The following is a 14027-nucleotide window of genomic DNA, read 5'->3' on the forward strand; positions in this document are numbered from 1 at the left end:
AAGGGGTTATTGATCTATAAAATTTAACAGTGAAGTAGGGAGCGTATCAGAAAAACAGGAATAAAATTGTTGTTGTTTTTTCAGTCATCTTTAGTCATTGGATACTTTTATAATTCAACATCATAATCTTTGGTGTATAAGTGTCTGAGTTACGGGCTTCTGGTTTTGTTCTGTATTCAGAGTCTGCTGTCATAAAGACCCAGAACTTTATGGAAATACTTTTTGAGGTAAACACAGATATGTCAGGCTCAAAAGTGGCCCAAATGTGCCATTCCTATAAGTCAAACCCGATCCTGAGTGATATTCTCGATTCGGGTCAATATTAGGTCAGCTACAAGTCTGCCGTACAGTACAAGCCAGATGTCAGAGATATCAGGTGTTTTATAACATTTGTCTCCAAAAGTTGATTCTGTTCATCTGGACGTAGCGTTTTGTGGGAGAAACGTTCAGTCCTTCAGTCTCAAACCTTCAGTCTCAGCTGACTGCAGGTTTCCCCAATGTCAGTGGTTGTTGATCAATGGTCATGAGAATTTGCATAATTAAGATTAAGGAACTGACCTCCCAGCCCATTGTTCCTTCAGTGGGCTGGTTTCAGTCATTATGCAAATGTACTGTTTATAAGATTGGGGAAACCTGCAGTCAGCTGAAGAAGTCACTTGGATGAGTGATGAAACGCTACGTCCAGATGAACAGAATCAACTTTTGGAGATTTACTTACGTGGATGATTGAGCATGCATCAAGACCTTCTAACATTTGGTTATAGCAGAGATGGCACTTGCCATCACATATACCAAACCCAGTTCATAACTTCTGGGCCTCATGTGGAGAACACCATAGACTTTTAGCCCAAATAACAATTTAGCAGTGCCATTACTGATCAGTCAGTAATAAAAAAAAATAGCCCAGATTAGATGGGGGATGGAAATGTGGAATGATAATAATTTTTGGGGGGGATCTTTGCTTTTGCTTTTTGGTTATGCCACCCAAAAAGCAGGGCGTTAAGATGGGTTTTATGCTGCAATATCCCATTAAAATGGCATACTGAAAACATTATTTGGACACACAAATTTTGTTTTCACATGAAGAGCAATTAAAAAAAAATCACTATAGCTGAGCATAATATAATTTATCTTTAAAAGAAAACAATGAGTCATAACGTCTTGGTCGGTCAGCCATGTGAACAAAACAGTCTTATTTTGAAAGGAATCCCCGGAAGCGCTGTTAGTGTTTCGCTATGTTTTGTGGCTCCCTGAGAAAAGTCAAAACCCCGGCATTTTTCACTTCTCTCGTGTCTTCTCTGCACAGTTGTCAGATCAGCTGCAGTAGTCGACGGGAGAACGGCTATCGGCTATAATTTCTCGTGCCTTAACTTGCGCATCTAAAGCGAAAAGGTGCCAATTTGTTAGCTCACCATGGAGAACCGAAAGCGACCATTAGCAGCGATTTCAAGCCCAGACGATAGCTTCAAAACGCCGGAAAAGAAAGTGTCAGTGGTCCGGGTGTCGGATTCGGACTACATGCAGTGGGGAGTGGAGGAAATGTGCCGGTACCTGCAAAGAGAAGGTCTTGGAGAATGGGTGGACACATTCAAGGGTTGGTTTTCTGCTTTTGCCATCTTAAATTAGGCGCTCGAAGCTAATTGTTATTAGCGCTAATCTGCGGACTTCTGTTTTCATTGTAACATCTAAGCTAACATCAAAACTGTTGTGTTGTACAGCGCAAAAAATCACAGGTGTCGGGCTTCGGGATCTCAGGGATGCTGACCTGGAGAAGATTGGCGTAAAGTAAGTGCGTCCTCTGTAAAACTTGGGTTGGGCGTGTGGACTGGGGGAAGTCTGGTGTCCTGCCAAAAAGCAATTTCCGGTTTCTTTGCCAGAAAACGATTACCAATATTTAAACCACTGTAAACGACACGCTGAACTGTAAGCTGTCACATACATACGTACATACATACATTTTGACTCAGAGAGAGCATCCCTGTCACAGGGTACAAGCTGACTTTTACATATCTTTCATGCCATTGAGATTTAAAATGTCTCTTTCAAAAGCGATCTGGCTGACAGGACTGTATAAATTGCAAGAAATAAAACAAAGCACGAATATTAATATATTTAAAAGTACTGGGTTGGATTACCGTGTGGAACTTAAAGTAGTTACAGTAATTCAGTCATAACAAAACTTGCAAAAATGGTAATTTCAATATTTTCATATAACCCTTCGTAAATCTTCTTACTACAGGCTATTTATCAATATAGTCAAAGTTATTGGACCTAAAACAAATGCATAGAAACATCAGCAATCAGTTTGTGTCACAGCTGGTTAACCCATTAAAGAGAGCAGCGCACACCTGTAGTGTCAAAGAAGGGCAATTTGGTGTGTATGTACAGCACCCATAAAAAAAAACACCAGAGCCAGGCTCAGGGAGGAGCAGCCATTTGCTGCGGTATAACTAAGGTATGATTCAGGATCACCTGATCCAGGCCGAACTATGAGCTTTATCAAGCCTCAGACTGAGAAGAATGTCTGTTTCCTGAACCCAAAGTGGAACTGGTTCCACAGGTGAGAACTCAAAAATTGAATTCCTAGCCTCCCGTTCTGCTTCTGTTTTCACAGCAACCTGGTGGACTAGTTTTTCAGCATCACTCTGACACAGGACATTTCTAATTTTATCAATATTACGCAAGACATTTTATGCATCTCACCAGATATTCCTGCAACTTTTTCACTTTTATTTTTACCTCTTCTTTTTCTATTTTATTCTTCCAAGTTGTCTGGGTGACCGTCTGCGGATCCTAAACAGCCTCAGGAAGCTGTGGCAGATTGAAACTGAGCCAAGCAAGGTAACAGTTGTTTCACTGTTTTGTGCACTTTCAAGGCTGTGGAGATAAGTAACACACAATTTGGGAAACGGAAACGTGGAGCACTGCAACCCTGATTTGGATAAGCTGTTAGGAAATGTGGCATAACACCACAGTCTCTGAATGAAAGACATTCTCTGTCCTCATTGGCAGAAGGACCTACCTGATAGTTCTACTAAGAAAAATTTAGAGCTTTTTAAATTAACCAAATTCCTGTCACTCTGCAGCCATATTGATAACACCTCTTTTGCCATTTTTTTCAGGCAGGAAATGTTAAGAATTAATTGCTGTATTTCAGTCATACCATAAAAGATTAAAATTGAAGATGTGTGCTGAAAACAGGGTTTCAGAAAGTCTTTTTGGTTCTGGAAGTCATCTACATTTGGACTATATAAATATATCCATTGGTAATCATAAGGTTTTTTCTCTGCTTGTTCACACTACAAATAAAATGTGACAGCAAACGCGCTCTAGTGTGAACCGTTCACAACCCTCAAAGCGGCCCGCATGCACAAAAGAAGACGTCACACACAACGCGCTCTGTTTACACCCAGACCAACAGTATTGTTTGACTGATGGCCCTTAATATAAAGACTTATTTCAGACTTTACGTTTCCCAATTTTGCTTTAAGTTATAAAGTTATTTTGTTATTTACATAATAATGTAAATAACCTAATAATGATCCTTATTGCTGTTTTAGAGAGGAGCGGTGCTTCAAAGGATAGTTGCAGATTTCTGTCAGAATCTGCAGATTATACAAAATGTTCACATTTCTCCAACGTTGTCTTCCCAACAGTTTCACTAACATCTACACTGGATGGCCAGGAAGCGTTCACAATGTCTTCTCCAGCGCTGATAATTGGCGTCTGTCTTGTGTCAGTGACGTAAAAGACGGATTTAATGCGACATGACCGTTCAAACAGCAGTCGCTTTCTAAAACATCAGATATGTATCGGATTCAGCACCACATACAAAAGTGACCCAGATCGGATTTGAAAATATCGGATGTGTGCTGTTCACACTGTCATACCATGATCGGATATGGGTCGCATAGGGTCAAAAAAGTCAGATTTGATGCGCTTTCGCCTGCAGTGTGAACGTAGCCAAAGAAATGTTTGCCAACATTTCCACTGAAGTGTAAACTGAGCATATTTGCACACTGCTGTGTTGAATATACTGTATGTACGGCCACATAAATGTCTTTTGTGGTGGTATACTCATACTGTTTGTTATTGTTTGTGCTTCCAGGTGTTTAACGATCCTATCCACGGGCATGTGGCGTTACACCCGCTTCTCATCAAAATCATCGACACACCTCAGTTCCAAAGATTGCGAAACATCAAGCAGCTAGGAGGGACCTACTTTGTCTTTCCCGGAGCGTCCCACAACCGATTCGAACATTCGCTTGGGTATGTTTTTAGTTCAACAGACTGTTTATTGAGAAGTGTTAAACTGATCTTGTTTTGCTGTTAACTACACATAAAGCTGTAAAATCATACCGAAGAGCATATCCTTCTCTCTAATATAATAGTATTAGAGTTTTATCACAGGTCACACAGAAAAATTAGCTCCAAGTGTATTTTACAGTGACAAACAACCTATTCATCCCTGCCTGCCTCTAATAACAGCTTTCTGTTACACTGGCAAATATGGGTATGGCAGAAAATAAGTGGAATAACAACACACAAAGTCAACATTTCAATGACTGTGAAACATAGATGTGCCGCACATTTTTAAACCTTGCCAACCTTTTTTCAGATAAACTCATTGCTTGAAACACCTGAAATTGCTAAACTAAAAGTGAAATTTATCACATAATCAAGATTCACTGTGTATCTTATTTGAAATTAGCGGTTTTGTTTTGTCCTGGCACAGTGTGGGTTACTTGGCTGGACGGCTTGTAAAAGCTCTAAACGAGAGGCAGCCGGAGCTCCTTATCTCTCGCAGAGACATCTTGTGCGTGCAGATCGCTGGGCTGTGCCACGACCTGGGTAAGTGGTGTTATAAAATAAACTTATTAAAACGTGTCACATGATACTGACGTAAATTAAAATGGACTAAAGATGATTTGCTCAGCCAATGCTGCGTTTACCGTGATTACTTACTGGGTCTGAGCACAAGTTAAAATAAAAGTGAAGCTGTGTTATTTTATTCTTATCATCTGTTTACCAGACTGCAGTGGAGCAAAGTTAACACAAACACATTATGTACTTTTCCCTTCCTAGGACATGGGCCATTTTCCCACATGTTCGATGGTGTGTTCATCCCCAAAGCACGTCCTGGTATAACCTGGAAGGTACTGAACTCTGTAGCACAAATGTTAAATGAAAACAGCAGTTAAGGAGAACACACAAGGTCGCATACAGGGCAGTATCAGCCACAGAGGGAGTCGCAGTAGTTCAGCACCACTTTATTCTGAGTAACCCAAAATAAAAATATATAATTATATATTTTTGTAGCTCCACTTTTTCTCAGTAGCAGCGTGGAGCCTCTCTATGTCCTCAGTTTCATTTTCCCTGAAATTACTCTTGCATTGTTGACATGTGTTGTTTTCTTGAGGTTTTAGCTGCTTAATAAAACTATTTGGCAAACAAAGAAATGAGAATCAGCACCAATGAGTCACATCTACAACCTACTTGCCCGATCTTGCATTTAAGCATGCAAGGAAAAATACTTTTTTTTTTTTTTCTTTTCAAAAGCCATCATACTTGACCTGAAGTCCTGAAGCTAGTTATGATTTCTAAAGGAAATAATGTTTCTGTTTCTGAGTTGTTTAAAATTAGGAAGTTACTGCTTTAACAAGATGTTTTTAAAAATAAAACCACACTGGATCTGACTTTTTCCAGACAGATGATGACTACTGTCTGGAAAACAGGCGATCTTTGTTGTGGCTGTTTTGGGAAGTTAATGGAAAAGGCCTCGAGTTGTCTAAGTCATCTCACTTTGGAGGATAATGAAGCTTGAGTGCTATTGTGTAAATAATTTCACTGCTACCTAAAGACATCCAGCTAATGTTAACATTTAATTGGTGATGTAGGCTTTTAAAATGCCTACCTGCTCAACTCCCTTCATTCTATCGATAGTTGAAACAGTTTTTTAAAATCAAATCATAGTTCTGAAATTATTTCCACTCGACCTTACAGTGAAGATCAATTTGCAGCAGTTGCTGGCGATTTTTGTTTACAGAAGCTTTTTATTGGCAATTATAACAACTGCGGGTCAAGACCTAAGCACAAAGCATTATTTGATTTGATACTTTCTCAGTTAACGGCAAAGATAGCGATTGTAGTGTTCAGACTGATAAGGAGAGCTGATAAGAACCACTAAGCACACGGTCATTGTGTACGTTATGACCACAGGCATGCTGTCTGGCAAACGTGAGAGATAAGACGAGCTTTCACGGTTGTTTCCTGTCATGTTTATTCTGAAGTCAGCACTTTCAAGTCACTGATAGTTCAATCTACTGTGTATCTCCCAGCATGAGACTGCCTCTCTCTCCATGTTTGACTACCTGGTGGAGGCCAACGGGCTGAGGCCTGTGATGGAGGAGCACGGGCTGGTGCTGCCTGAGGACCTGGACTTCATTAAGGAGCAGATTGCTGGACCATTAGACACAACAGCAGCTAAGGGCAAAAAGGTACCTATCAGTTATTCCTGTATATTTGTATATGTATATTTACACGCTGGTGTGTGTGTGTCTGCAATGCATTGTTATACCATCACAGGTGAAACTGTGTCTTTATGTTGAGACTTCTGTTAGAGTTTCTCTATATTGGGCACATCAGACTACAGTGTAGGCTGAAGGTTTAGACTAATCCAAAATCTTCAGGTTCAAAAAAACCTTGTTGAAGTTTAGTTTTTTATATTTAACCTTAACTTTTTTTTCTTAGATTCTTTAGATGAATTTACTTTGAAAATGTAATTATTGAAAGACAATTGGAAAGTCTCCTTTAGCATAAAGTGCAAGTTTATTAGGTTAACCATTAACCTGATTTGGTGCCATCACATTAATTGTGAACTTAAACAACTTTTATACAGGTTATCTGTCTCAGAGCTGTGTGTTTTTTTTCCTAATGTTTTCCTTGGTTGTTCATGCTTTTGTTTTTTGTCTGTTTGTATATTTGTTTTTGACACTATAAAAACCCAGCAGCTGGAAATTGAGGCAAATAACTGCCCTGTTTAATCACACTTCTGATATTATCAATCATCTCCACAGTGGCCGTATAAAGGCCGTCAAAAAGACAAGTCCTTCCTCTACGAAATCGTGGCCAACAAAAGGAATGGCATTGACGTAGATAAGTGGGACTATTTTGCAAGGTGGGGCTTATTGAGTTAGTGTTGTTTTAAAATGATTTCTTAGTTTGTATATTTTCTATTAGATTTAATTACCTATCTCCCTTATGTTTCTCTTTCTCCATCTTAACTCAGGGACTGTTACCACCTGGGCATCAATAACAACTTTGATTATAGCCGCTTCCTAAACTTTGCCAGGGTGTGTGAGGTGGACGGGCAGAAGCACATCTGCACTCGAGACAAGGTGCTAGATTTTGTTGCATCTGTTTGCTTACTTTAAGCAGCAGTTTGAGTTTTAAAAGATATTTGGTCACTAAAATACATCCGCTCCCTTCAACAGGAAGTGGGAAATCTATATGACATGTTCCACACCAGGAACTGTCTTCACAGAAGAGCCTACCAGCACAAAGTGTGCAACATCATAGAGACTATGTGAGTAGCTGATCCCTCCGATAGTTTTGCTTTGCTTCATGCTTTATATTCTCTAACTGTACACAGCAAAATGTCCTCACATGTAAAAATCTGTTGGACATGTTTCTCCAGGATCACAGAGGCTTTTTTAAAAGCAGACCCACACCTTCAGTTTGAAGGTAAAGAAGGCAAGATGTTCACACTCTCCACAGCCATTGATGACATGGTGGCCTACACCAAGCTGACAGGTGTGTATGAAGAGTGTTGTTAGCTTATATTTGTAGTGCATCAGGACAAAAGACGAGGCGAGGTCAAGACTTCATCCCATCAAAAACTATCTGTATAAAAGAAAATTTAATTTCTTTTTCAGTCAAAACCTGTAATTTTCAAGCTTGTGTTTCAAGTGACAGTATAGTAAAGATCTTTATCGATATTGATAACCCAAGAAAATTCTGCTAAATTAAACATGATCAGTTTTTATTACTTGTGCTTGTCGTTACTTGTTAATAATCTGCAGAACTAGCTGGCTTCTTTTAGGTGTGCACCTGCAGGTTTAGTGACTACAGAGTTTTGGCAAACCCTCAGTAAATATTTTTATTCTCTCAGACAACCTTGATCTGTTTGTGCACTGTGTTAACTGCCTCTGTGATTAATGGTGAACTTGTGGAAATACCAGTTTGGATTAAAGAACAACCTCGCTTTTAATATATGGAGAAAAAAAGAAACGTTATGATTGGTGTTAAGGTACAATTTCTAATCAACTAATTAACTAACTAATAAACTCCAACCACTTATGCACTAAAATACAGTATGTGTTGTGCGTGTCAAGTAACTCAGATGAGTAGAAAAAGACTAATTTGTGTTTCTGTGATAATCGTGTGCATGAGAGATTGAACCGTAAAGCCACATTTTTATTGAAGGATCTTTTTAAATACTGACATTTTTGGTTCTTTATTTACCTGTACCCTCTTTGTTTGCCTGGTAGATAATGTGTTTGAACAAATACTCAACTCCTCCTCCCCCGAGCTTGCAGAGGCGAAACAGATCCTGCACAACATCGTCTGCCGGCGCCTCTACAAGTGTCTGGGCCAAACTACCTCAGAAACTTCCATACATGTCACCCAGGTATTTTTTTTTTGTCTTAGAGGATTTCTTATAAAAGCAAAAGAATTAGCAACAAAGCATACAAAAAATTAAAACAACTTTGCTCAATAAAATAATACATAACAAAATAGCTCAGAAAGGTTAAAAAATTGCCCTCAAAATTGAAAGTAAAATGCAAAAGATGGCAGGGGTGTTTGAGTAAATCAGAACCCCAGTAAATAGGAGCAGGTTTAGCACGTTTATTGGCCCGACGAGGTTCTCCCACCTTTGTTTTCTCTCAACAAACAAATTTTCTAATAGAAAAAAATATTGAAAATGACGCACTTGCTTTCAGTGTTATTTGTGATTGAGCTCCAGCATCTACTCTACACACACGCAGAGGGATGAAAAGAGGCAGCATCCAAGTGAAGTAAAAGTTGAGCTGAAGTTAGTAATTAATTAAACTCCTTGTGGTTAAAAAAGCCAAAAGACTCAATTTTAAGTTCAGACTGAGCTTAAATGTGGAGGAAGGTGATCTTTTCACTTGTTTCCATTGATAATGAGCATGTTCTGCAAAGCAACAGCACAAATGATGTAAGAAGACACTAAAACAACAACCGTGTATGCAGTTTGTAACAACCTTCCTACTTTGCAGACTAACAGCAGCCGTCTTTCTGTCTCATCACTGCAGCATGCAAGGAGAAAGCATGAACTCCTCTTAATTTAACTTCCTAATTATCTTTGCACTTTGAGATGATGATGATGGTGGTGGTGATGAGGGGACATTATGCGTCCTGAAAGTAAAGACATAATGTTTCAGTTAATACTGAAATGAACGTAATCTGACAGCTGATAACGTGAGCTGCAGTCCGAGCTTTCCCGGTTGCTTGTTTTGTGCAACCAAGAAACAAAACAAAACAACAAAACACAGAGAGATTCTCTGTTCACCGACGCATACAGAAAAGAAAATGATCAGTACTGAAGTTTCAGCCAAATGTTGACATTTTGCAGTTCGCTAATTAAAAAATGAAATGGAAAAATCTGCCTGTTATGTTTCTGCTGTTTTGCCAAATGGATTTGATATGAGAAATTGCTCAATCTGTGGTTCTGTGTTTGTTAGTTTTTTGGGGTTTTTTATTTACATGCTATATATAGAATTTCAGTTATTTATAATATGTAACAAAAAAAATATATGATACAATGATATATCTGTTAACTCTGCAATTTCTTGCTGTTTACAAGGAGACGATCAAGAGCTTGGAAGCTGACCTGGCCCGATCCATCCCTCAGAGCGGCACCCAGGACGTCAATCTACAGCCAGAGGACTTCGTAGTTAGTGTGAGTTTTTAATTAATGTAAATATTTATCATATAATTTGCTCATGGCCTTAAAACCGGGAGATTCTTTTTAATATGGATATGCTTTTGTTGCTTGTCATTGGATTTAGTTATATTTGGAGTCAGGGTGTTGCCTGTACTTTTGGGGCTTTAGGCTCTTCTCGATGTAATACTTTGTCTGTTTTAGGTTATTGTCATGGATTATGGGATGAAGGAGAAGAACCCCATCAACAATGTGCGTTTCTATTGCAAGAACGACGTGACTAAAGCCATCCAGATACGCAAGAATCAGGTCAGAAGTAAAGCAAGATTCGAAAAATTCAATTCTTGAATATATGAGCACGTTTCCTTTGGTTTTTCATTTATTCTTCTTTTAAAAAAAGAGTGTCTCTTTCCCTCCGCCTCTGTAATTTGTGGCTGCTGTTGTTCTTGTCAGGTGTCTAAACTTCTTCCAGAGCACTTTGTTGAGCAGCTGATCAGGGTCTACTGTAAGAAGACAGATGATAAGACTTTGGAGGCTGCCAAGAAGCACTTTGTTCAGTGGTGCATGGACAGGAACTTCTCAAAGCCTCAGGTACTTTTTATCTGCTGCACTGTAAAGAATTGCAGTTGAATGCAGCGACAGTGGTTAAAATATTGAATGGAGTCACATAATGAATAGGTCTGTGTTGTTACCTCTCTGCCACGCCTTCCAGCCTTGCAGCGGTAATGCAAGAGTCTATGTGGATTGCATGGGCTTAAGTGCTAATTGCTTTTATCCATATGTTATTATGTGTGGATAAAGGCATGTGTAACAGTTGTTATGCAATTTATCTCCAAGTTTCGGCTGCAATTATCTGGTGCTTTAAATTCTAAAAAGAGGCCATTAGTAGCATGTTATATCTGCAGAGTGTGCAGGTAAGTTATGTTAGATTATTAGCTGATTCAGTCAAGCTATAATAGATGTTTTTAACATTTGTATCAAGTGTTTACATTCACAGAGCTTTATACGTCCCACATAACTGTTTAGCTGCAACAGTGTGCTTTTTGTTTTCTGGCTTTGGGACACTGATCCAGCTCTGCACCCTCTCCAGGAAACTTGGAGAGGCATGTTCTTTGTGGACTTGGAAAAGGCTTGGTGTATCCTCCCACAGTGTGCCCTGTGGGAGTGTATATCGGGCCCATAAGGGCACAAGACTTGTTCACTGAGGGCGTAGAACTCTGTCAGACCTTCTTTTTGTCACATATTCTGTTCATCGCGCTTATGGACAGAATTTCTTGGCTGTACCTAGAAAGTGTGTCCATAAAACACTGGAAAGCTTCCAGTGTGGTGGCCTCAGGATGGAAGTCAGAGAGCTGCTTCTCTACTCCTCCATGACAAAAGGAGCCAATTAAAAAATAAAATTGTACACAGAACTTTTAAAAGACTGTGTGGTTTGCTTGTAGGTTAAATATAATGCCACTTCTGTTTTTTAACATAATGAACATACAGCTCATTAGCATTCATGTTTACGAAGTATTATGTATGAATTTGAAACCGATATGCTGTTAAATCCAGAATAAGTAGCATCACTTAACAGTCGAACTCCCTCTCGTGACTTGCATATCGTTCTTTCCACTGCAGCTGGCAGCTCCTCATACACTGTACCAATAGCAAACAAAAGCCCTTTTCATGAAGGATTATTATTTCCAGGGTTGGTCATGTGACTTAGAAATGTTTTGTCACATATTTGAGCTTGTGATTCCTGTAAAAAAACAAAAAAAGTCTCCATGCTTTGAAAGGACCAAAACCTCAATTTGCATCCTGAATATTTTCCAAAAACCAATATATTCTAAAACAAACTCCCTAATTTTGTTATTCAGTATACTCAAAATGGTGATAAAGACAACCTGAAACCTTGTGGAGGGAAAACAAAGAGCACAAATAGCTGAGATGCCATCTGTGAGCTATATGGTTGGGAATTTGTGGTGCAGTTTGTACAGAAGAAGTAACGAACATATAAATAAGGCTAAACCTGGCGACGAAATGATGAAGAGCTTGGGATTTAGCAGCTAAAAAGGCAAATATACAGACAAAAAAAATCGAGGAGAAATGTAAATACTGAGTTTACACTTGCCACATGGCCAGAAACTGCACTATAGAGGCTCTATAAAACTGCTCTGTGACTGCTAGATGATTTAGTAATCAGCTGTTTTCTAAACAGCAGGCTGAAGTAAATAAAAGGTGCTCACAGCTGGCTCAGACCCTGAACAACCAGGCAATATTTTTCCATGTATCTATTTATACACTTATAATTTGCAGTACCGTAGTGTAATGGCATCTCTCCATATTAGAAAGGGCAGAGGGTAAACACTAATCTTTTGTTGCTGAAGAGAAAGCAACTGTTTGACAGCACTTCCACCGACTAACAGCAGAGAGACATTTTCTCTGTGCATTAAAGGAAGTGACAGATCGAGATATTTTAGTTTTAATTTACATCTAGTATCAGTACTAATCATATAGAACATGCTCTGAGGCCTTGTTACTTTAGCATTTTTGCATTTTTGCTTGCGAGCTGCAGTTTAGATGCTTGTATGCGCCCGGGGCTGTTGATGGGACTGTATGCAATAATGGGCGTAGCTGCGGGAAGCATATTGTTTTGTTTTGTTTTTTGTTTTTTTGTTGATGAGTGAGTATAGGGGTGGGATTTAATAAGTTTTCTTCGTCCCACTCCTTTTTCAGGCAATTTTTGTTTTTTGTTTTGTGCATTTTATGTTCAATATAGGTATTTGTTGTGCCTGGAAATGAACAAATAAATGAATGAATGAATGAATGAATAATTTAAAAAGGCATAAGTTGCTTGCTGCTCCTGTCTTTTGCTTAAAGACTGTAAGTCAATGTCCTAGAAAGGAAGAATTGTCTTCCAGATCCTTCAATTCCTGCAATCACTTGTTTATTTCCACCGCTCGTCTCAACATCAGTATCTTTTGTTTCTGTTCTCACGCAGGATGGAGACATAATAGCCCCAGAGCTGACTCCTCTGAAACCCAGCTGGTCGAACATCAACGAGGATAGTGAAGAGGGCGCATCCACAGAAGCAAACGGTGTCAATTTAAATGGAAAAAAGACGGCCAAAACGAAGCTTTTCTAGTGAGAGATTTTACATATGGAGAAAGATCAGATGAAACGGTGTGCTATATTTTTCTGTGAGGAGTGTGCTGATGAACACAGCAAGTTGTTTTATATCAAAAAGGTTTCAAATATTCAAAAAGAGAAGAAGCATAGATGTCTTTCAGAACTTCTCAGGGTTTTTTGTTTGTTTGTGAATATGGTTTTAATTTAGACTTCTCTGGGGGGGAAAGGTCTTATCATGTCATTAGATACCAAATGATGAATCAGGTCAGTTCAAATGTTACACAGACTACATTTCAGGGCAGTATATCTTATAGCTGGGATTTAGGTATTTTATTCAGCTTCAGCTAAAGTTTGAGGCTGTTTTCAGAACTCAGGCTTTCACGCACAAAATGTTACATATGAATCTGTGACGATATTTAAAGTGAGCATTTGCTTTTACTCTTGGGGTGGTTTGGAGAGTTGGTTTGATTTTTGTTTTGTGGTGTTTTATTTATTCTCCTTATTGTATCTCGGATTGCTCACTGTCATCTTCACCTCAAAGTTCAGTGCGACATTTTATTGGTAATGTGTTTGGGACGCCTTTTAAAATGATTCTTCTTTTGCCACGATATGGGGCATCATCAGATTTTTGCTGTGTTTAAAAATACATGTATTTTTAAAACATGCGATTTAAAACAATCAAAATGATGGAGATAATCCTGTCAAAATAAATACTTTCCTGCAACCATGTCCTTCGGTATGAAATTTTTATTGAACACTAGAGGGCAGCATGCTCCCAGTCATGGCAAGGCAAGGAGTTTAATAAGAAAATGGCAATTTTGTGGTGTGATGGATCCAGCTCAGTGTATGAGCATGCAAATCACATGTCAGATGGCTGGAGTGCAGCACCTGGGTTCAACTTCTCTCTCTATCCACACCCGTCTGTTTATTGACTAAAATTAAAGAAATA

General features: G+C 38.9%; 1 protein-coding gene across 1 annotated transcript; it reads left to right on the forward strand.

Moving 5' to 3' along the window:
* Positions 1 to 1243: 1243 nt before the first annotated feature.
* On the forward strand, positions 1244 to 13996 carry samhd1 (SAM domain and HD domain 1). The gene is made up of 16 exons (XM_005940236.3): positions 1244 to 1594; positions 1719 to 1785; positions 2769 to 2841; positions 4109 to 4269; positions 4736 to 4851; positions 5086 to 5156; positions 6339 to 6497; positions 7077 to 7177; positions 7289 to 7397; positions 7494 to 7585; positions 7697 to 7812; positions 8550 to 8689; positions 9890 to 9985; positions 10172 to 10276; positions 10421 to 10558; positions 12951 to 13996. The coding sequence occupies exons 1-16, from the start codon at positions 1414 to 1416 to the stop codon at positions 13092 to 13094; spliced, it is 1869 nt and encodes a 622-aa protein (XP_005940298.1). The 5' UTR covers positions 1244 to 1413; the 3' UTR covers positions 13095 to 13996.
* The last annotated feature ends 31 nt before the right edge of the window (positions 13997 to 14027 follow it).

This window comes from Haplochromis burtoni, unplaced genomic scaffold (assembly GCF_018398535.1).
Source record: "Haplochromis burtoni strain Fernald_Lab_line unplaced genomic scaffold, NCSU_Asbu1 Contig_287, whole genome shotgun sequence".
Classification (NCBI taxonomy): Eukaryota; Metazoa; Chordata; class Actinopteri; order Cichliformes; family Cichlidae; genus Haplochromis; species Haplochromis burtoni.